Below are 24836 nucleotides of genomic sequence, written 5' to 3'. Positions count from 1 at the left end.
GAGCCCTGCACATTCACAGGCAGGCACCTGCAGAGGGCAGAGGCCATGAGTGTCCCGGGGCTCTGCCCTGGTTTCAGATGTCCCAGAGATGGGGCTGGACCTGGTCTCCTAGAGGGAACAAATTCAGGTGTAACCATCGGGGAGGGGAAGGAGCCCTACTGTCAGCCAATTCCATTGATTCCGTATGGCAGACACCTGGGCCAAAACATGACTAAGCTGGAAATGAGGAGCAACAGAACTGAAAAAAAAATATCAGTTAAAAGTTACAATTTGAAGCCAGGCACAGTGGTGCACAACTCTAATTCCAGCTATTTGGGAGCCTGAGGCAGAAGGATTGCAAGTCTAACCTGAAGAGCTTAGTGAGAACCTGCCTCAAAATAAGAAATAAAAAAACCTCTGTGGTAGAGCACCCCTGAGTTCAATCCCCAGTTCCATTGCACAAAAAATAAATGATATTGATTTGTTCATGAGACATGCCCCCAGCAAGCACTATTATGTACTCTGTCCTCTCTGTTTCCTCATCCATTACACAAACATCATTACAGTATCTAGTTCAGGGGGCCATTGTGAAGATTAAATGAATTAATACAAGAGAAATGCTTAGAACAACAGGGCCACAGAGCAAGCATTCAAGAATCTCTTGAACATATCACTCTGGGCTCCAGTGCCTTTATGTCATCCCTGGATGATGTTTCATGGTATTAGTGTGTGAGTCTGTCCTAGTTACTGCCTTTTTCAGCTCTGTAATTTCCCCATGTTTCTTTCATAGGACTTTTACTTCTTTAATGAGGCGTTCTCCCTTTTTTCTCTTTGCTTGGAGAAAATTCACATTCTTTGTTGGAGCGTTTTGAGAGTGACTGCTTGAAAGTTCTCGTCAGAGAATCCCAGCATCTGATTCCACTTGCATTGCCACTGACCGGTTGTTGTCTGTGATGCAGATCGTGGCTCATCTGGCTCTTGAGATTATGGGCAGGTTTCTGTCACACCCTGGGCATTTGGGTTGTGCTGCCAGGAGACTCCTGATGCTATTCAATCCCGTGTCTTAGACGAGGGCCATTGGCCCACAGGCTTGTGTTCAGTCACACCAATGGCAGCTCAGCCTTCTAAACCCTGTTCTGCTGCTCCATGGCACCCCCTTCTGGTCCTGCTGGGACTTCTGATCAGTTCCTACCTGTGCCAAAAACAGGGCCTAAACCTTCTGTGGCCACGCTGGCAGGCAGGGACAGCCAGAGTGCTGGGCCCAGTGTCCCTGTGCCCCTGAGCCAGAACAGAGACCCAGGTTCTGCTGACCTTGTCCCAGGATGGCACAGGATGTGGCATGGGTGTTGACCCGGCCCAGGGCTTTTCCCCTGTGTCCAACCCCCAGTGGGCCAGTCCCTGCCCTGGGGGTGTGTAGGGGTGGCCAGCCCTTTGGGGCACTGAGGCAGCTGCTGTGCACAGACTGTGTCACCAGCCCTTGGAAGGAGGGCAGAGCCCCCCTGCAGGTGTCTGTCGGCCCCTCCCTTTCTAGAGAAACAGTTCCTTCCTCCACGCATCTGGACACCACATTCCCACCAAGAGAGACAGGATACCAAGGGACACCCCACCACTGGAAGTCCCCTGATCCAGGAAACCTCTGTCCCGAGGCCCGAGCCTGCCCTCCTCTCCCACAGCAGGAGCGGCAAGTCCCCAAGCTGCTCACCCCCTTTAGGCAGCACCAGCAGGGAACAGATAAGCTAACCACAGAATTAAGCTTTTGAAAACCAAAGACAAAGAAAAATCCCCTTGACGTGATACATGACCTCTAATAGAGATTCCAATGGCATTTCTTATGGAAACCCCTCTGAGGGCTAGAAGGAAATGGCACTGTGATTTTTGAAAGAAAAAGAAAATCCCTTTCTTTCAGACAGGTAGTTCAGGCTGGGCTTGAACTCCCTATGTAGCTCAGCCTGGCCTCAAACTTACGGCAATCCTTCTGCCTCAGTCTCTCAAGTGCTGGGATCATAGGCATGCACCACCACACCCAGCTGCATTGTGATTTTCAAGGGCCAGCAAGGAAGAGCTGTTAGCCACTAAATTATCCCTCAGGAATGAAGGAAGGCATAAAGAATTTGCCTCTAGCTGACTCACCTTAAAAATGGGCTAAAGGAAGTCCTTCAGAGAGAAAGGAAATGATAACTGAATCCTGGCACATCCAGGAAGAGGGAACAGTGCAAAGAGCGCAAATGCAGGAACACATGATAGTCTGCCCTGTTTCTGCATGGGTTCTGTAAGTCATATTTGATGACTGAAACAAAAAATCTCAACATCTAGTACTCGAGACAATAATAGTGCAGAGCAGGGAAGGGAAAGAGCCCCACAGGGAAACAAGATTTCCACACCTCGCGATGGCAGAACTGGGCTAACAACAGGCTGCGTAAGTCTCGTGTGAACACTGATACTCAGACAAACACTATGAAAAGTGGAGAAAGGTCTCCCCGAAAATACTATAATTAAGGGATAGAGCTCAGGGTAGAGCACTTGCCTGGCATGCAAGTGACCTGGGTTCAGCCCCCAGCAGCCCCCAGAAAAAAAGAACACTAAAATTATGGTGGCACCTAAAACATGTTTGGAGTAACTCTCAGAAACAGAAGAAAACAGAAACAGAGAAATGAGAAACTAAAAAAAAAACCACATAGAGAACAAGTAATACAGTGGCAGAATTAAGTGTCAATATACTATACCAATACCATACCTTGATGATAAATGGCCAGCAAATGCCAATCAAATATAAGATTGCAGAATAGATTTAAGAAGAAAAAACTGACTCAAGTATAACTGTTGACAAGAAACTCATTTCAAGATCAATGACAGAGACAGGTTGACCGTAAAAGGATGAAAAACGTAAGGTATGAAAACATTACTCTAACAAGGGGCGGCCATGTTCATATGGAATAAAGCAGACTCCGAGCAGAAAAGGCCACTAGGGACCGAGAGGGGCCTCACACAGCAATGGAAGGATCAGCAACCATCCTGAATGTATGCACACTGGTGAGCTAGCTGCTCTCTTTCACTCAAAAATGTTGCAGCCTTGATTCAAGAGCTGGGGTCATCCAGCAATTCTCACCCGTGTGCTACTACCCATATGGGCTGGGGTCCCCAAGCCCATCTCCACTTTTGGTATCTGTGGCACCCATACACATATGATTGTACCCGACTGCTCATCTTTCCTACTTCACTGTCAGGAAGAGGGGGCATGAGGAGGAGCCATGGGCGCTCCTCCTGTACACAGGCAGAGCTCAATGTCCTCAGGGAGACCCTGGCCCAGGATTTCTCAGTTAACCCCACACAGGAGAGGATGCTGGAATGTTCCTTCCAGAGCTCTTTAAGGGTTAAATCTGTATCTGAGACTATCTGGAGGCACAAGTGGCTGTCATTCGGGTGGTAACTCAAGATGTTGGTTATAAGTTAAAACTAAAATTCCAGTCAAAACCCAAGTTGTTCATATGTCACGCCAGTCGTAACTCAAAGGTCCATTATATATGGAAAGGCAAATCGCTCAAACAATCCTAACAAGAATAAAATGGGCAGAAATCCTCCAGCTGATATTAAGGTCCATTGTGTAGCTATAGTAATCAAGACTGTACAGTATTGTGACATATGTATCTGGAAATAGACCCACTCAGATAAACTCAATGGATTTCCGACAAAGATACAAGAATAATTCTGTGCAAAGAGGGTAGCTTTTCAACAAATGGTGCCGGGCACTACATATTAGATAACTGCATTGAGCCTCAACCTAAATTTTGCAGCTTATGTGAGAATTAACTCAAAATGGATGGTGCAGCGGTGGAGCACACCTGTAATCCCAGCTACTCATGAGGCTGAAGCAGGAAGCTTGCAAGTTTGAGCCCAACCCTGTGAGACCCTGACACAAAGTAAAGTAAAAAGGGCTGGGGATGTAGTTCCATATTAGAATATTCACCAAGAATGCACAAGGCCCAGGACTCAATGCCCAATACCATTTTTTTAAAACTCAAAATGGGCCACAAATTTAAATGTAAGATATAAGAATAAAGCCAGATATGGTGGCCTGCACCCCTGATTCTAGCTACTCAGCTGAGGCAGCAGGATCATGTGAGCAGAGAAGTTGAAGATCAGCCTAAGCACCATACCAAGACCTCAACTCAAAAAAACAAAACAAAATTAAATTAAATAAGAGTATTGACCTTAAAAATAAAAAGAATGAATCATTGGGAGCTAGGGATAAGCAGACAGCTCCTAAACTTAACACCACTTATCTATTTTAAAAAATTAAGTCAGACTTCATCAAAATAAATCCTTTTGTTCTGGGAAAGCCCATGGGAAGAGGTTGAAAATATGAGCTACAAACTCCACAAAAGTATTAGCAAACCACATAGCTGGCAAAGGACTGGTATTTAGAATATAGAAAAGATGCTTAAAACACAGCAAATTATCCCATTAGAAAGCGAACCAAAGACGTAACCAGACATCTCACAGAAGAGGAGCAGCAGGTAGCAGGAAGAGTGATCGGCACTGTTAGTCATGACTGAAATCCCAACTGGAACCACCATGAGCTATGCCACCACCTATCAGAGTAGAGAAAATAAAAGTTTTGATGCCACCAATGGCAGGCGAAGATACAGAGAAACTGGATCACCCACACATTGCTGGTGGGAATGGAAAGTGGCCCAGCTGGACAGTTTCTCCTAAAACCAAACATTCCTTTTCCATCCAAACCAACAATTGCATTCTTGGGCATTCATCCCAGAGAAATGAAAACTAATGTTCACACAAAAACTCATATGCACATGTTCATAGCAGCTTTATTTGTTACAGCCAGAACTAAAATCAGCCCAGATGTCCTTCAGCAGGTAACTGGCTAAACAAACTCATATAGCCACACCATGAATACTACTCACCAATGAAAAGGAGAAAACTACTGATACACACAAGTTGGGTGAATGTTCAGGGATTCCAGTAAGTGAAAACTGACAGCACCAGTCCCGAAAGGGGATACATCATGAGGCTGCATTTATAAAACATTGTGAAATGACAAAATGCTTGAAATGGGGGACAGATTAGTGGTTTCCAGAGGTTAGAGAACTGAGGGGGTGGTAGTAGCAAGAGACAAGTGTGATTATAAAAGAGCAACTCGAGAGACCCTTGTGGTGATGGAAGTTTGGCATCTTGGTGGTGGGTACCTGGGCCTACATAGGTGATCAAATGGTGTAGAAACACCCACAAAGGAGTTTAAGGAAGACCTTGGGAATTTGATTAGGATCAGTGGTTTGTGTCCATGTCAACATCCAGGTTGCCACAGTGGCAGTTATCCCTCTGTATCCCCACATCCCACATCCTCAGATTCAACCATCCATGAATGAAAAATAAAATGGGGAAACATATTGCATCTGTGCAGAACATGTACAGACTTATTCCTTATAAAGGAGTTGGACATCCCTAGATCTTGGCATCTTCAGGGGTTCCCACTGCAGATGCCCAAGGACAAGGGACCACTGTAGGTCCTCTGGCTTCTCCATGTGCCCTGGGGCCATATTGTCCAAGAAAGGGCTATGGAACCCCTGAGGGGACCTGGAACAAGTGCTCCAGGGAAACCGAGCAATGACTGTCCTATGGCTTTCGCAAAATGTTACCATGGGGAAAACTAGGCAGAATATAAAAGGGACTTGTCTCAGTTATTTTGTACAACTCCTTGTACATGTGCAGTCACCTCAAGAAACATTTCAGTTAAAACAATAAATCACACATGACCCTATAATCCAGAGGAAAACATTATAGTGGCGCCCATGCAGTGTCCCACCCCTCTTTCAGTGTGGTCCAGAAGCCTTGGTGGTCCTTCTTCTTGTGGTTGGACTTCCAGTCTTTCCTTTCAAAGGCTCTTGGCACTCCCATCCAGTGACAAGTGAAAGGGCAGCGCAGTTGCTGTCCCTCTGTAGCAGACACAGAGCAGGTTGTTAGTAGGGGGAGGAGTCACCAAGGAGGAGGAAGTCATCGGCCCCTGGTATGCAGCTGGCTCTGCTTGCAAATAGCCTTTAAGAGGCCATCTTGCATGTGTCTGAAACTCAAAGAGATTCTGTGTGCAGATCTGAAGAGTAGCTTACACAGACTCTTACTTATATCTGCCAAAAGGAAGAATAGGAATTTGATTGGGGAAAGGGTTAAAAAGAGAGAGGTGTGGGCTGGGAGTGAAGCTCGCTGGTAGACAGCTTCATCCGAAAGTGCAAAGCCCTGGGTGCAAGCCCCAGTGCCACACAAGCAAACGAACACAGGCATGTCCTGCTGCAGTCGTGGAGAGGACCCCCAAGCTTCCCATGCAAGCTGCCAGGTCCCCGAGCTGGCCTTGGGCTGCTCAAGGACATCTTTTCTTTTGCTTTATTTCTGCCCTTCTGAACCTTGTCTTAGAGAAAGAAATGGAAACACCAGTAAGAGCATTTGCACAGAGATATTTGCATCTCAAACCCAGACTGGCTTTGGGGGACTTAGTTTGGTCCCCACTGAGCACCCAAAGAAGCCTATATAATCTGCTTGACGTGCACTTGGTCTCATGACAACCTCGTGTGCCCCAAGTCCCATCCATTCAGAAATGTGCACACTCTGATCCCTGGAGCCACCCACTGTGTCCGTCCCCCCTTGCTGAGCCCTAGGACACAGCCAGAGCCTGCCCCGGAGTGGGGACCAGAACACTGACAGTTCCCTGCAGTGCCTCTGCAGAGGTGGCCAAGCATCAGGCAGGGCTGACTGGGAGGGACCCTTGGGGAGTCTCAGTGGAAACTGCAGAGCAGACTTCCATCCCGACACAGGGTTTGATTTGTAAAACAGATGAAAAGCTTGAAGGGAGGGAGGGAGGGGAAGGGAGGGAAGGGGCAGGGGATGTAAAAGAATGAATATGTGTTAGGTCCCTGTACCGGCTCCCAGGAGAAATGTAATCATAATATACTGCAAACATGCACTCATAAAAATAAAAATGTTGAAAAAGAAAGGAAATGAGCAAATTCACAGTGTTTACCATGCACAAAAAAAGACCCCGCAGGAAGCCCAGAGCACCCCTTCCCTGCTCCAAGGCTGACCTGGAAAGTCACCGGGATCAGGGCCAAAGGATGAATGCTTCGCTGTTGTCTGGTGTGTGTGTGTGTGTGTGTGCGCGCGCGCGCGCTTATCTCAGCTCAGCTTGCCTATCTTCTCCACTTCTTGGGCAAAATCCCTGGATAATATATTTCAAAGAAAATTTTTTTGTCTATTTTCCGAATAGATGAACCTCCTATCTCTTTACTATTAATTTTACAACCTGATGTCCAGGGCCTGGGGTTTGTCTCTGGAAACTAATCCTGGCCCTCATTCCCCCCTCCTCTTTTCCAACCTAGCACATTAAAGGCTGGAAAGAGCCTCTCTCTTTGTGCCTTCCTCATCCCATGCCTTTGTTCTTCCTGCCTTTCTTCTGCTGCCAGCCCTGAGCTCAGGGGCTGCCCCGGCAGCACGATGGCCCTGCGCCTGGGGCACGCAGCCAGGCCCGCAGCTGGATGATGTGCAGAGCAGGCCAAGGACCCCTTCCGGCCCCTCCTGCTCATGGGAACAGTGAGGTCAGGGGAGCAGCCCTGGGCTGGCAGTGGTGGGCACCACAGCCTGATGTGCCAGGCCCTAGTGGCCCCTCCTAGGGGTCTCCCCAGCCCCAGCCGGAGTTTCCATTCCTTCTGTTTATGAACCAAGCGACCAGTGGGGCTGAGAGTGGGAGCTAAGCCTTCCCGAGTCTGGGCACCCCTAGCAAGAGCTCCCCGGGCCCAGCCCTTGGTGCTAATGAGGTGCCCAAGTTGCAACCCGTTCTCTGGCCCTGTCCACCCTATGGTTTTCAAGGCTGGTTAGGACTTGCTAAGGTTCAAAAGCATGCATTACCCAGTTGTTGTCTAGCAGCTGAGGGAACATCTGTGCCAGGAAGTGCACCCCAGATGGCGCCCCTGCCTGGCAAAGGCTTCAAGGCAGATACTGCTCTCCTCTGAGCCCCTCAGAGGGTGAAGAACTCTGTCATTGGTCCCAAGAACCTTCCTCTGCCCCTCTCTGGGGCAGACACCCACAGTGGGCAACGTGTGGCTGCTGTCTGCCAGGAAAAGTTGGCCCCCACTGGCTGAGCTGGGCTTGAGAAGGCCAATGTGATTGACTTGTACTTTCAAGTTTTCCCCAGGTCCTCATTCTGCAATTAAGTTGTTCATAAAATCTAATGGGTCGGGACACATTTAACAGGGAGAACCTCAACCAGCAACAGCCTCCATGCAGAAAATGACCAAGCCACAATACCCCACAGCCAGTTTTTAAAATAATGCTGTTCTTGTCCATTTTAAGTTTCAGAAAACTTTTGTCTTGCCTTATGCTTCATCTGGTGTGTGTGCAGAATGTGTGGGTGTGTGTGCGCGTGTGTGTGTGTGTGTGGTACTGGGATGGAATCTAATACCTCACAAATTCTAGGTAAATGCTCTGCCACTAAGTTACATTCCCATCCCCTGTATTTTTTATCAGACTCCTGTGAATCCTAAAGAATATTAGAATTTATAAGAGAGGAGGTCAGCCCAGCATGGTGGAACACACCTGTAATCCCAACACTTGGGCAGCTGAGGCAGGAGGATCACTGCAAGTTCGGGGCTACATAAGTAGTGAGTTCAAGGCCAGCCTGACTATATAGTAAGACTGTCTCAAAAAAGCCAAAAAAAAAAGTCAGAGCACAGTCTCCAACTCTATGAATTCTCACTCTTACTCCATCTGTAAAATGGGATAATCATTCTCATCCATCTTCCTAACAGGTTATTGTAAGGGTTAGGGTCAACCAAGTACAGCACTTAAGCCATGGCAAGTGCTTGGTGTATTTTAGTGATTCAGATTATTGATATGATCAAAACTATGTAAGTTTTTGTAATCATGACAGAAGTCCTTACATGAATATGTATTTACTATTTTAACTTCATATTTTTTTGTATTAAATTCTTTTATTGGTACATTGTAGGTATACAACACAATTACATTTCTCATTGGGAATTGTACCTGTACATAATGCATCTTGGTTCTTATTTTTTCCCCATTCCTAGCCCTCCCTTCACCCCCTCCACCCTTCCCTATTTACAAAGACTTTATTTCCATTTTTTCCATTTCTCATCATTTTTTCCTTTCCCTTCTTTCCTTTCCCTTGTGCCTCCCACTACCCCTACCCCTTTGGACCTTTTATTCCTATTTTACATTATTGATTATTCATTCTAATCATTGGTACATTTTAGGTATACAATATAATGACATTCATCATTGGAAATTTGCACCTTTACATAGTCTCTCTTGGTTCTTGTTTTTCACCCTTGCCCAGCCCTCCCTTCAATCCCTCCAGCCCTCCCTATTTACAAAAATTTTGTTCCTATTTTTCCATTTTCTCATATTAATCCCATTCCCTTCTATCCTTTCCCTTAGCCCTCCCACTTCCTTCCCCTTTGCCCCTTTTCTTCCTATTTCACATTACCTATTATACATTTAATCCTTATTTACACTTTCAGTTTCTCACACCAGAGAAACTATTCGGTATTTACACATGTGTGTCCTATTTATTTCACTTAAGAGTATTGCCTCAATGTGCATCCACTTAGCTATAAATGTCTCTAATTTCTCATTTTTTATGGCTGAGTAGCACTCCATTTTATTAAAAAAACACATTTTCTTTATCCAGTCTCCAGTTGATGGGCATTTGGGCTGTTTCCAAGTTTTAGCTATTACAAACTGTCCTGCTATGAACATGGGTGCACATATATCACTGTGGTATGATTCTTTTAATTCTTTGGGGAAGATCCCCAGCAGTGGAATAGTGGGGTCAAATGGGACTTCCAGTCCTAGTTCTTTGAGATATCTCCATACTGATTTCCACAGTGCTTGCACCAGTCTACACTCCCACCAACAGTGGAGCAGGGTTCCTCTTTCCCCACAGCCACACCAGCATTTGTTATTGGTTGATTTCTTGATAGCACCCATTCTTTCTGGGGTGAAATGAAACCTCAGCGCTGTTTTCATTTGCATCTTTCGAATGACCAGTGATGGTGAACATTTTTCCATATGTTTATTTGCCATTTCTACTTCTTCATGGGAGAAATGTCTGTTCATTTCAGATGCCCATTTTTGGATTGGGTCTTTAAATTTGGGAGGTCTGATCTTTTTAAGTTCTTTATAGATTCGAGATAGTAGACCTTTGTCTGAGGAAGAGCAGGTGAAGATTTTTTCCCACGTTGTGGATTGTCTCTTCACACTGCTGTTAACTTCGTATTTTAAAATATCCATGAAGTTCTGTATCTTCTAGCCAAAACCAAAATCATCACCTCATGGGGTTTGAAAAAGCACTGCAGATGGGCCCTTTCGTGGTTGGAAGGTGTGCACACCTTTGCTGTGAAACCTGACGCTGAACAAGTACAGGACATGAATTGGGTTTTATTACATTTTTATCCTCTTACCTTGGTAATTGCTTCAAGTTGTTTCCCTGCTGCTGGAGTGATTTGTGAGGGCACATTTCGAGGCCAAAGTGATGTAAATGAAAGTCTGGATTCAGGACAAATGATGTCAAAACCTGAGAATGTGAATGCAAATTACAGTTAGGCTGAAGAAGTAAAGTGCCAAAAAAGAAAAGTATACTAAGCTAATGTTGCACTTGAAAGACTTTGTGGGGAAAGTTTTGCTTCAAAAGATGAATTATGTTGCCATAAGTCACACATCTGCCCTCTGTATGCCCGACCCCTTTGTAGCCAAATTGCTCATAAAAACTAATTAAAGTAATGTGGTTTGTGTGCTGGGTCTTTGCCGCACTGAGCAAAATGGGCATTTGCTGGTCCCCAAAGAAAAGAGGTATTTTCCTCTGCTGTCCCTGAGGGTGTCCCAGAAAGAATCTGGCCAGACAAAAGCCTGAGAGGGCTGAGTCCACCTGTCAGCAAAGAAGACAGGCTCTGGGCACAGGGACAGTCTTGGAGCCATCAGATACTATTCTTTCCCTTTACAGGGGTAGAAAATTGAGGTTCCCCAAAAGCCAAGTTTCCTGGCTAGCTGTAACTTAGACAAGGGCTCCAGTTCTACCTCAGCGGAGGTATTCTCAGCCTCTGCTGTCCCTAGTCGGCTGTCTCCTCTCTCCTCCCTCTTTCCCCAGCAGATCTATCTTCGCTCCAGTGTTTGTAGTTCAGCCTGGCCTTGAACTGTGCAGCCCAGGTTGGTCTCCAACTCATGGCAATCCTCCTGCCTCAGCCTCCCAAGTGCTGGGATTATAGGGGTACACCACCACACCAGGCTACCCCAGTGGCTCTTAATCCTAACATCCCACTTCAGGGTGCAGCAGCTCTCTAGGACCACAGATGACCTCATGGAACCGCCTAGCTCAGGGTCTCTCTGGTGTCACTGGCTTCAGCCTTTTTCTCTGCATTGCAATTCAAGACCAGAGTGACATTGAGACAGAAAAAGCACCCCCCCACCCTGCCCCAGAGCTGGGCTGGGAGCCCTCCAGGGGCCAGCCCAGCTCTGGGGGCTGTGTGTGGTTTAGCGATGACTGTGGTTTTGATCACAGCCTGATAAATGTCCCAAAGGTCTGACTCAGAACTGCACTGAGGAAATGACACAGGGGGCAGTTAGCCCAAAAACATGTGGTGGCCCAACTGGCATGCAGGAAGCTCCCCTCCCGGCCTGCTGTGGCCCCCTCACCAACATGTCGCTTCCTGGGTGGTCGGCTCCAGTGTGGGGAAGGTGGAGTTCTGGTCTACCACAGCCTTCCTTTCTGGCCCAGCACAGCCTCACTGGACAGACTGGAGCACAGCTGAGCCTGCAGTGTATACATGGCCCAATCCACTAGGTCCTCTGGCCACTGTGAGCAGGGCCACCTCCCATTCCCCCTTGCCACAAGGCTGGGCACACCAACAATTCTCTGTTCACCTGCCTTGTGACCCTGATTCATCGCTGCCTCCTGCCCACTCCCAACTCATGTATAGTTTTGAGACTGCTTACACAAAGCCTCTGAAACCAGGTGACTGAAAAATAACTACACATGGTCTCACTAAGCGTACTTGTTGCCCCATGTTATGTGCTGGTCCATTGAAATAGGGCTTCATGGGGTGGGTAGGGACAGCTTCTCATTCCCATCTTCGTCTGGCCAGTTGGGGAAAAGGACTTTGTTATGATGATCCCATCTCTCCACGGGGTGAAAAATTTTCTCCTTCTCACTATTGTTATTTTGATGCATAAAATCCCCAATTAATATTAAAAAGCAACACAGCTTCCCTAGTGAGGACTCCTGCCATGAACAGGCACCTAAATGCCAGACAGCTTCTCAGTCTTCCTCAGAAAGATGAGAAAGGCAATGCCCCTCTCCTTTCAATGACGGTTGAATTAAACCCATATGCAGCAGTGGCCACATGGCAGAACCCTGGGAGTGGCATTTAAAAATTCTGAACACTTGAGAGCGTCACTCAGTCACAGTGACCATTACTTATTACTCCAAAGCTAGTCGAGTCCAGTGGAAGAGCAGGCGAGGGACAAGGGGGAGATTTCCCCTCGTCACTCCTTTAAGTCTGAACCAGGCCTTCTAGCCTCTAGACTGCTGTTTCTGAGTATTCAAAGCATGCCCCGTGAAAATCATCATCATCATCGACAGAGTTTGGTAAGTGCTATCCAAGTATTTTGTTGTGATGAATACCAACCAAATTTGGTTCATTCATTGCAAAGGAAGCACTCCTGAGATGATATACATGTGGGCTGCCAGTTTAAAAAAGGATTAGGAAGGGACCCTCACACCTTGTGCTTCAACTGTCATATGCCTCACTCAATGTCTCTGTGTTTGTGTTCTTCTCTACCAATAGACTATAACCTCAGAGATGGCAGACCTGGGATTTCAATCCCTGCTATATCCACTCGTGCATAGCACATTGCCTGACATATAGTAGACCACAAATAAACACTTGATGAGTGAATAAGAAATGGATAGAAGAATAACTGAATAGATGGATAGATAGATGGATGTTTGGATGATGGATGGATGAATGGAAGGATGGATGGATGCACAGAGCTGAGTATACTCATACTATGGTCACAAGTATTCATACTGTGGTTTACATACATTTTCCATAGAAAACATATTAGGAGTAGCATGTTGACATAATGTGGAATTGTACAGAAATTATCCTCCCTCTAATTTAGTTGAAGAACGCCTCACAGGTGATTTTTAAGACATCTCTAAGACTAATGATCATATTTTCCTAATAAGTTCCCTTCCTGTTAGTCTTTTATTCAGTTAATTTTCATTTCTGACATTTTCTTCTGCCTTATTTCATTCTCAGCTTAGTTCTTAATTTATTTATTGTTTGCTGTTTTGTTGATATAATGTCCCAGGATCTATAGTGGTGGGCTGTTTGTAAATTTTACCTGGAGAAACTCAATGTCACACCTACACATGATATTGTCACACCTACCCAAGATATTATTGAAACATGATCTGTTGGGTTGGGCTCTCATAACAAAATGCAGACTTCAATATATGAAATTGGTGCTGATGGGGAGCACAATTCAGTCCACAACATGTGACAATCAGGATTCCTAAAACTCTTCAAAGTCTTTTTTTGGGGGGCGGGGGGGGGGGGGGGGACCGGGGATCGAATTCAAGACCTTGCACTTTTGAGGCAGGCAGCGGCACCACTGAGCTAAATCCCTGGCTCAAAGTCTTTTTTTTTTAATAAAAGGCTTTAATAAGAAATCACCTTAAAGTCTTTTGGAAATAATTTCTACTAAGGATTCATAATCAGCGTAGTCCTTCAATGACTGTACAAGTTCATCCAATAGCTAATCTCCTTGCATAAAAGTTTCAGGATTGTGCTATGATTTGTTTATTCTGTGATCTGTGATTCAGTTCTATGGATAATTCTATGTCCTTATTTTCTCTGACTTCCCTTTAGTTCCAACCTGAATCTTTCTAGCACTGTATCTTCCACTGTTCCTCCCTCCAGACACACACTGCACAGCTCTGGATGTAACTTTTCCACAGCCACCTCTCTGTTTTTAAACTGAGGTCTCTCTTGTTGGAGATTGAATGATCTGGTGGCACTGTCCGTGGTATTTTCATGCTGACCCCAGTTCCACCGGCTCGCTTCATATCACTTCTCAAATCTTTCAGATTAATCACCAGATTGATCTCAGCAGGCTGGGGTAACATTGCCACTGTCACTGTGCTACAGTGGATTGGTCTTGCTTCTCTTTCTTTGGCGCTCTTTGTACTCTATGTGGTGCTTCTTCAAATTTCCCTGTTTATAGGCTTCTTCTTTTTGTTTTTGGTACCAGGGACAGAACTCAGGTCCTTGCACCTGTGAGGCAGGCACTGTGCCACTGAGCTAAATCTCCGGTCTGTTTCTAGGCTCCTGAACTCCCAGTGCTGCCAGAAGCACGTCTAAGGCCACCTCCAGAATCAAAGCATTTTCATCTCTTTCTTCTGAGGGACCCAAAAGTAGATAATCTAGCACTTTTAACTTGGTTAATTCTTTTTGACAGAAAGTTATTTCATTCTCCACAAATTTCCTTAAATCTTCTTTCTCATCGTGCAGTAAGCACCAGGTCTCCTGCAGCTCCTGGTCCTTCTCACTCAGGAGTTTGGCCACTGCCACCAAGCCAGGCCCCCAACTTGTAAAAGGCCTTCTGACTCCACCCACTGCTGAACAGCTCTTCCATCAACTACTGCGACTCCTGCTGCAGCTGAAGCACTGCCCTGGCCTTGAAGGAACCTATTCAAATGCTTCACCTTCTAACACTGCCTGTCCTCCTTCAGGCAGGGTTTATGCATGCATCCTTCCAGGTTTCAGGGATCTGAAGTCCAATCTCTTTTGATGACAACTCTCAATAAAAGATGAAGGAGGGCCGGGGATTTAGCTCAGTGGTGCCTCGCCTGCCTTGCAAGTGCTCCAAGGTCCTGAGTTCGATCCCCAGTACTGGAAAAAAAAAAAGATGAAGGTTGTCTCCCTCATGTGTTTGTATACAGGCTCTGAATCTATGTGTCTTGTTTTGAAATAGAGTGTCAGGTGAAAACATTGATCACGTGGGTAGCAAATATTCTGCCCAGGTTTCCATGACGTGGGTCAGAGATGGACAGATGGACACAAGCATTCAGAGGAGAGCTGCATGGCTTTGGAGGGGCTGCGTGGGGTGTCAGATCTTCCTATGCCAGACAAAAGCCGCTTTCCTCCCTGCCCTGCTCTCTCGTATCCCTCCCATGCCCTCCCCTTGACAATGGTGCCTGCTTCTGGAAGCTGAGCAACACCATCCTTTCTGACACCATCAAACGCGAAGGCATGTGTCACCCTGGCTTGGACAGAAGAGTCACACCTGCCTCAGCTCAACCACACCTCTGGGGCTCCCTGGGAAAGCTGGGTAGGAGATCCCCCACAGCCTTGGCATCAGAGGAGACACATTCCTGGTGCAGGGGGACGTTCCAAGGCTCTCTGTTTCTCAAATACCCAGCATTACAGGGAAATCGTGCCACGCACATGAATAGGACTGAACGTCCTACTGAATGTTCCCCATTATGTTCAGATGTCTCCTTCATAATACACAAATCCAAGGGCCTGTGAAGTGACACTTGCAGACCCACCATTAATCACCAATTTCTTTGTTCTGAGAAGGTGCTCAGCTACAACCATTGACCCAGAGGGCATTATCACTTCTGGATTGATCATTTTAAAAGTGCTGAGATCAGAAAGTAATAAGATTTCATTTCCCTGATGATTTTTCTTTTCCCACAGGAGCAAATTATGCCCCGGATGATATCATATCTATGCTTCTGAAGGGAATAACCTTTAAAAATAAATACAGGGTTGTCCCAGTTACAGAAGTGGATTTTTTTAAACTCCAAACATGCAATCATCTCCATTTGTGGATAGAAATGTGAAGGAGGATTTTGCAATAAAACTGATACCTCAAACCAATAACTTCACTGCAAAAGAAATTTCATTCCTGTGCCCAGAAACAGGTGTCTTACTAAAATTACTTCTCTGTTCCCTGTCCCTCCACAGTGGACACGTTGCCTTTGAAAAATCTATTGATTATAACAACATCATCCAACAAGAAAGAACTGTGAGTGTTGAATAAAATAGGTATAATAGAACGGCAATGCTCAGTAATTAGTTAGATGGAACTATTGTTTTGGGTGTGATGCTCTCATTCTGAGTGGCCCTTAACCAGTCACCCATTTGACCTTGATTGTTGGTGTTCTCTGGGCAGCAAACACTGTTTGGGGACAGGTGTGGTCCCTGTCCTCAAGGAACATGCTGTGTAGCCTTTTAACTGGATTTCCAGGGTGTGAGGATGTTGGGGAGCAACAGACTTTGTGGGAGGGAGGTAAGAGGTCCAGATGATGGGGGTTATTGATGGTCGGGGGAGGTATTTGGATTTGACTCAAGACACTGTAGGACACCATCTAGGTATATTCAGAAAGAGAACACAGAATACATTGGCTTTGGAGGTGATAATTCTGGGAACAGTGTGTTTAAGGATGCAGGAAGCACTGATACACCCAGGAGAATTGATGGAGTAACCAGGAGAGGTAGAGATGGTGCCCTCTATTGTATCCTTAGGGGCTGTTACATAATGTGTTGCACTAGTCAGCTTTCTGGTATTGTAACAGAATACCACAGACAAGAGGAAGATTGATGAGTATGGTGGTGCATTCCTATAATGCCAACATTCAGACTGAGGCAGGAGGATTGCAAGTTTGAGCCCAGCCTGGGCAACTTAGTGAGAACCCTATTTCAATTTTTTAAAAAATTAATAAAAGGACTGGAGACGTAGCTCAGTGAGAAAGCCTTGGGTTTAAATTCCAGTAACAAAGGAAAAATGGAATAAGAAGAAGAGGAAGAGGAAGGAGAAGGAGAGGAAGAGAAAGAGGTAGAGAAAGAAAGAGAGGAGGAGGAAGAGGAAGAAAAAGGAGGAGGAGGAAGAGGAGGAAAAGGGGATTATATTCGTTTACTGTTTGGAAGTTTCAGTCTATGATCAGTTGGCCTATTGCTTTTGGGCTTGCACATCATGCTAGACAGTGTGTGGCAGAGCAAAGCTCTTCTCCACATGGATGGGATATGACAAAAGGAAGAGAAAGAAACCAGGGTCCACCAATCCCCTTTGAGGACACACCCCCAAAGACCTGAAGACCTCCCACTAGACCCCGCCTCTTAGAGTTCTGCATCCTCCCAATAGCACCACAAGTTGGCTCCCAGCTTTTAACACACAGGCCTCTGGGGGCCATTTAACATCCACACTAACATGCATGCTCACTGAAGACTGAATAAGCATACGATAAAAATTCCAATGACATCTTTGGGTCTGTTGAAAATCCCAAACCGCATGTAAATGCATACCTGGAGAATCTAAATTGAATTTCTCTCTTTCTTCTCTACCACTTTGCTAAATTGTTTCTACAGCCCCAGAATCCCTGCAGTTGCTGCCAAGAACCTCCTGCACAAACACAAACTTTAGCAGCACTGTGCCACCTTTTACTTTAGATTTGTGAAGAAAATATTTCAATATGTGGCATCTAATTTTCCTTTTCTGGGACTTGAGGTAGCTCAGTGGTAGAGTGCATCTTAGCAGGTGCAAGGCCTGGGTTCATTCCCCAGCACCAAAAAATTAAAATTAAAGTCAAAATTAACATAGAATTAGTTTTTGAAAGACCAGTTCCTTTCAGTGTGTAATGAAAGGCATATGCCTGTAAGTTCTATGGAAGAAGAGACACAAGAGGGAATTGGCTTTTTATGATGTTTTCTTTTATATGTTCCTTGTGCTCATTTCTTGAACATCCCAATCCTGCTCTGCCAGAAGACTTCTGAAGAGGTGAAACATGGATGTACTTGTCATGTTGCAAGGGAGGGATTTCCATAAACTGGGACAAAGTACAGTCTGCCCGGGGCTGCAGCTCTCTGCTTGAGCGTGCCCACTTGGGAAGCTGGTGAAGTCTGCATTCTTGGTCCTCTCTAGGGTGGATGTTTGCACACAGTGGGTGCAGTGGGGTTTGCAGAGATGAGAAGCCAGCACAGAGTTGGAATGGAGGGCTCCTTTGGTCTCCTCTATCAGAAGGGCTGAGGCCAGGCCGGTGCACTCTAGAGATAACCCATCCTTCCTGGTGACCCACCCCGGCACCACCCACCTGATGCCAGAGAAATGCCAGCCTTCCAAAGAAATGCAGAGTCAGAGCCAGCCTTCCAAAGCAGATGATGACCTGTCCCCATACCAGGTGTTGCAGCTCAATGTCCAATTTGAAATTTATTATTTCATCCTATTTTAGTCATAGAGAAGTCATTCAGAAACCCAGGAGAGAGCCAGCCTGGTGGCACACACCCATAATCCCAGCAACCAGGAGGCTGAGGCAGGAGGATTGCTAGGAGTTCCAGGCCAGCCTGGGCTACATAGTGAGTTCAAACCCAGCCTGGGACTACACAGTGAGACACTGTCACAAAAACAGACAAACAAAAAAAGAAGGCCAGGAGAATCCTGAAGAAATCATTTCAAATAAAATCAAAATCCTTCACACTGGGGCAGTCATGAGTCCCCTTGCTCTGGGACAGCAGTGACACCAGGATGAATGAGGAATGTCCCTTCTGCCCTGTCACCTTTTTTCTTCCTTAGCAGTCTGTAGTTTGCTATTTTACAGAAATCTCTCGTTGGCTCCATCCCTGAGATTTTTTGATACAACAGACCATTTTTTATGAACCAGGCCTGATGATCCAGCCAGGATGCAGTTTTATTTCCAGAAGCAACAGTTATATGCACAAAGGTTGTAGGAATGTGTTTGTGACATCAAATTACTCATCGATCATGTTTTTATTGGATATGGTGATTCATAATGACCCCAGCAGATGACCCTAAGAGTAATCAGTTTGGATCACGCATTATATCCGAGCCTCTCCCTGGTGGCCAGAGTTCATAAAATTATAGAAAAAGGTTAACGCCATTTGGAATGAAATAGGAGGAAAAAGTTGCTAGCATCAATAATAGTCTAGGAGTATGCATAGAGACATTAAATTAGAACAGCAATGTGATTATGACATGGTTTATATACCAGAAAAAGCATTTTATTTTAAAGAAATGTTCCACTGTATAAATTTTTTCTAGTGTGAAAATAATTCACCACTAAAGACAAGTCCAGTTGGCCCTCCCTTATCTGAAATCAGAAGATGTCCACTTTGTGAGCAAGAACTGGCAAAGAAATACTCCTATACAATGGTAGGTTTTGCCAGATGTGGTGGTACACACCTGCAATCCAAACTACTCAGGAGGCTGAGGCAGAAGGATCACAAGTTTGAGGCCAGCCAGGGCTACTTAGCAAGAATCTGTCTCCAAATAAAATTGAAAAGGGCTGGAGTACAGCTCAGTGGTAGGGTGCTTGCCTAGTTTGCAGGAGGGCCTGAGTTTAATTCCCAATACCACACACACACACACACACACACACACACACACACACACACAGAGGCAGGTTTGTCTCATGGGGGAAACTACTTTTTCATGCCATGTGATACTTAGGGCAGGAAATGTCTCATTTGCCTGTGGTCATGATTGTGCCACCTGAGTTATATTTACCTCCTCACAGACCTATGAGCACCAACCAACATGCCCCACTTCCCCAGCGAGGTGTGCCAGGACATTCAGTGTGAAGGCCCACCTGGGACTGCAGGGTCCCTCCTTTCTACAATGAGGCCCTCCCTGTGACAAAGCAGGGGACAGAGAGACAGATTTTCTAGAAACTGGGGCTGGGAAATATGGGGGGCTGGGATTTAAGGACCAAGTAGATGGTCTTTCTAGTGGTGAAGCACCCCTGGAAATATATGAGTTCCAACATCAAAATGCAAACAACCTGAACCCTAAGTCAGTAAGGTTCACATTGCTTGGGGAAAAGAAACACCCAGTGGCCCCGCTGCTGTCCTGTCAATCACCCAAGTGCAGCCCCTGGGAGCTGCAGCTGGGTCTCAGAGGACCCATCCGTTCTTGAAGTGGCCTGAAAGCTGCTGTCACTTTCCATCTCCTTTCTAGATGGCCTTCCTTGCTGATGAATACTGCAACTACTGTCAAGACATTTTGCAAACTGTGAAGAACCACAAACTCAAGAGGGTAGGCTTTTATTTCTACAGGGCACGCATCTGTGACTGGCTGTCAACCACTCCGCTACAGAGGACCTCTCCAGGGAGAGGTAGGGTGTGCATGGCACCAAAGTGCTTAGAAGGCAGTCAGGGAGTTCTGGGAGGTGGCACTGACATCGGGTTTAATCCTTGGGAAGCCTCCAGGCTGCTAGTAGCCGATAGCTTTCTGCTTTACATACAAATTCAGCTTCTTTTTACTTTTAGATCCTAATTCCTGCTGAGTTTGAATAAAATACTGGTAATAATAGTCATCCTGGAATTTTCAGTAATGCCAAAGAGTTGATACTCACCAGTGGAAAGACAAGCAGGACTTTGAAGCAGATGAAGTGGGAATTACAGATTTTATTCCAGAACTGACTGTAGAACGCTAGAATGTGGCTCATGAAGGAGCATGTGCTTAGCATGTGCTTAACATTGGCAAAACCCTGGTTCAATCCCTAGCACCAAAAAAAATAAACAAAAAGGTAGAATTAGCTATGGAAAACATAAATAAATCTGTTAGCCATAAGATGAAAATCTAGGGAAACAAGTGCACAGCCAAATGAAAGTATTTCCAGTGCTTTATTATTCTAAGCACTTGAACTTTGGATGAGAATAGTCACTCAGCAATAACCACATTCAGGGCCGGGGATTTAGCTCAGTGGTTTGGCCACCTGCTGCACAACTACAAGGACCCGAGTTCGAGCCCCAGTATCAAAAAATAAAAAATAAAACCACATTTAGTACCAACTTGATGTAAAGGACTCTAGTGAGTGAGAGGCGATGGTGCCTTCAGAATGACTCCCAATATCCGTGCAATATCATAATCAGAGTATAACCATCCACCCATGCTCAGGGTCTGACACAGTCCTCCCTCCCTCCTTTCACCCAAAAATCAAATATTTACTGAAATCATACCTTGTGACCAGCACAATTTCTGGGACCAAGAAAGTATTCTCTGCCAAACTTGAGGAATGTACACTCTGGCAATAAAAGGAGCAATATTAGCAAGAAAATGAGACAATGCGAGATGTGCTAGAATAACTGTTTATTGGTCCACTTCTATTGCTGCAACAAAATACCTGGGACAACCAATTTAAAATGAGGGAAGGCTTGCTGTGTCTCAGGGTTTTGGAGGTTTCTGTCACTTTAGTGGAGAGGCTGCAGCTCACAACAGGAAGCATGTGGAGGCTACTGCTCCTCGTGGTCAGGAAGCTAAGAAAAATGAGGAGACACCAGGACCACACAATCCCCTTTGAGGGCACAGCCTCAGTGACAGGAGGAACTCCCAGCAGGCTACACCTCTCAAAAGTTCCAGTGCCTCCCAGTAGCACCAATGGCCTGGGACCAAGCCTTACAACCATTTCCAAACTGCAGCCTCCCTTTTCTCCCTCAAGGAATTGTCTTAAGCCACATAGTCTTAAGCCACATATAAGATATGTAATATAGTAAGGTATATGAGTAACAAAATGTCCTTTGAAAATATTTTAATTCAAACATTTTAAACAAGAGAGGAGAGAAAAAAAGAAAGAAAGAAAAAGAGAAAGAAAGAGCAGACATGCCTGCAAACACATGGGCTTTTAGAACAGTCTAGATCCAAACTATAGCAGTTACTATAACAAAATAGCAGAAGCAGACTGTTTTATAAAGAAAAAAGGTTTACTTGGGCTCACAGTTCTGAAGGTACAAGGTCTAGGGACCTCACCTGGTTTAGACCTTCTTGCTAGCAGCCCAAGGTGGCATAAAGCATCACACAGCAAGGGAGGGACAAGGAACTCTGTGTGTGTGTGTGTGTGTGTGTGTGTGTGTGTGTGTGTGTGTGTCTTTCTTATATAGCCATCAGCATTCAATCATGGGTCTCTACCCTGATGACCTTATCCAATCCTAATCACTTCCTGGATTAGTCACTTTTTCATTGCTGGAACAAATTACCCAACATCTATAACTTAAAGGAAGAGAAGTTTATTTGACTCATGGTTTCTGAGGTTTTGGTTCATGGTCTGACAGCTCTAAGGCATGAACATGATGGGGGATAGGTGTGCATGGCAGTCAGGAAACAAAGAGAAGAGAGAAGCCAAGGACAAGAACTCGCCTTTCTAAGTCACAGCCCAGTGACTCCCTCTAACAAGTTCCTACCTCCTAACAGCACATTCAGCTATGAACTCATCTATGGATGAATCCACTGATGAGTATAGCACCCCCATGATCCAGGCACCTTCCACACACATGAGGCTTTGAGGGGACATTTAAGATCTAAGCTATACACTTCCCAAAGACCCACTTCTGAATGCCACAGTCAGATTCCATTGCCTGACTCTTACTACTTCACAATTGGGTTAAACTTCTGTATGAGGTCAGTGGAGCCACACCATGTTCAAACCACAGCAAGCTGTAGATTAGAACATCTTAGGGGCCCAGGAAGGCCACCAGAGAAGGCAGGAGAGTGCCCCCAAAACAGGTCCTGTGGCTGCCAACCCCAGCAGGAAAGGCAGAGGCTCAATGAATAGGAAATAGGGTAGGAAAAGCCTTCCAGGTAGAGCCTGTGATGTGGGCAAAGACAGTTAGATGGTCTCGGGAATGACATGACAGGATGTGCCTTGACTATCTCTTAAGGGTGAGAAGCCAGAGAGACAGAGGGCAAGTAGGCTGCTGCTAGCAAGGGTTTCATATACCCCACAAGGACTTCTGATTTATTCAGACAGTGGGAAGCAGTGCCATGGGTCTCAGCATGTCAGGAGGTTTTGCTGTAATTCAAGTGAGAAGGGATGGAGCAGTGACAGAGAGGAGAAAGGGAAGCAGATTAGAGAGATATTTCTAAGGTAGGCCCAATAGGACCTGCCCACATTGGATGTGGATAGTGAGGTTGCTGTCGTTGCTTAGACCCATTGACCTCACAGAGCCAGGGCCCAAAGTTACCAACCTGAGAGAAAGAGGCTCTTGTGCCCTGTGCTTCATTTATCTCTGAGTCTGTGTGGAGATATCTTCTCTAGAATTGATGCCCCTGACAACAGGATCCAAGTCATAGACCTATCACCATGAACTCAAAGGCCAACTCTTACTTCCTTGATAGCCTACACATGGGACTGGCACCTGCCTGGCATCACTGTGGGTCCTTGCGGTGGCTCAGAATAGCTAGTCTGTGGAAATCCCCCAAGTCAGAAGTCTTTACTGGCTGGGAACCTAGATTGGCCATCTGGCTCCAGAGAAGATTCTGGAAAGGCAACATGGAGGAAACAGAAAAGGAAAGAAGCTGCCATTTTGTTCCTCCACAAGCCTTTAGAGATGGCTTCTATGTAGAGTTACATAGAGTTACCCTCTGTGCTTACACAGTCCTTGGGAAGCTTCTAAATCCATGTTCAAAGATAGTTACGGCAGATGGTCAGTCAGTCAATGAATATTTATTCGCAACTCTTGACCTGGTTTCTCTGGCCAAGGCCTTATCCTATCATAATCAACTAGAGCCCCCTGGTGGTCAGACGTGGCTTTTAAACTAAAGACTATCCTCAAGCAACTTATGTTCCAGGTCCTGTCCAACAGGCAGGTACACTCTGATGGACACAATTTTCCCAAAAGATAGCCTGGGAAAACATACGGACAAAGCTTTATATTCATCAGAATGGATTCACCTCATTATCCTTCGGGGCTAATGAAGTCTGCACCGGGGATTACTCTCCCAAGGCACAAAATGAGCTCGCAGTGGTCTGTTCTGTTCCTTCCACCAGGTGCAAGATTTGCTTATGTCTTTCTGGAAGTCTCTACAGCAAGATGTAGTGATGTTCATGGCCCTGCCTGATGTGCGCCAGCTCTTGAAGTCCTATGATACACAGCTGTACAAGGTAGGAAACACTGTCTCTGCCCTGTGTCCTTCCTGGAAGTTCCCAGTTAGAACTCCAGCGCGCCTCTCGCCCTGCAGTGTTCATGGACTCTAGGTCCTCTGAGGAGTACCTACTGGGGCGATGGGCCATGAGCCTTTTGATCTCTGTCTGAAACTCGGCTTTCTTGATTTAATTTCCTCACGTAAAGAAAAAACCACAGCACACGGAGACCTGTGGTTCCAGTGCCGGTGACCCCGGAACTGAGCCAAAGTTCTTTCCCTGGACATTTTAACTAAAGAAAACATTTAAAAGTAAGCCATCAGGACAGTTGCTGTGGAGTATGAGTAACAGCCAGGAGTTTGATTTGGCTTTGTTTGGAGCTGTACTCGAGTGGTGGTTGTAAATTTGTGGGTTAGTTATTTATCATTTTGTCATAACAATATGCCCTCCTTCTGTGAGTCACAAACCTTAACTTTTGTTATTTATTAGGGAACAATACTTGTGCTTCTCAATTCTTAACAGAAAAGTGCAAAACTGGAGGCTTGTTCAATCCTTAAATGTGTTTGGTGTGACCCACCTACTTTTGGCAGCATATTTTTAAGTCAGGGGCTAGGGCTGTATGGTAGCGCTCCTGCCTAGCATGTGAGTTCAATTCCTAGCACCAAAGAAAAAAATCAGACATCAGGGGCCAGGGATTTAGCTCAGTGGCACTGCACCTGCCTCACAAGCGAAAGGTCCTGAGTTTGATCCCCGGTACCAAAAACAAAACCAAAAAACCAGACATCAATATTTGTAAATAATTCAAACTCTGCCACACTATCTCGAGTCCCTCAGCCTTCAGTGACAAGTCCTGTCCCTGTGGCCCTCGAGAGCTGTGGCTCTGGTAAGTAGCAGCCAC

General features: G+C 45.7%; 1 protein-coding gene and 1 pseudogene across 1 annotated transcript in view; one reads left to right on the top strand and one right to left on the bottom strand.

The window, feature by feature from the left end:
- Rfx8 (regulatory factor X8) overlaps window positions 1-24836 on the top strand; it is a 58016-nt gene that overhangs the window by 14782 nt on the left and 18398 nt on the right. Inside the window, 4 exon segments of the mRNA XM_087201805.1 lie at window positions 16035-16095; window positions 19123-19233; window positions 20038-20115; window positions 23846-23959. Coding sequence (XP_087057931.1) covers window positions 16035-16095; window positions 19123-19233; window positions 20038-20115; window positions 23846-23959 — 364 coding nt within the window.
- On the bottom strand, window positions 13738-15546 carry LOC106009352 (peptide chain release factor 1-like, mitochondrial pseudogene; annotated as a pseudogene).

The sequence above is a fragment of the Heterocephalus glaber genome, unplaced genomic scaffold (genome assembly GCF_053883595.1).
Source record: "Heterocephalus glaber isolate CG9 unplaced genomic scaffold, H.glaber_assembly_v1.0 deba00000470, whole genome shotgun sequence".
NCBI classification, from domain to species: domain Eukaryota; kingdom Metazoa; phylum Chordata; class Mammalia; order Rodentia; family Bathyergidae; genus Heterocephalus; species Heterocephalus glaber.
This window is presented reverse-complemented; position numbering and strand designations above follow the sequence as displayed.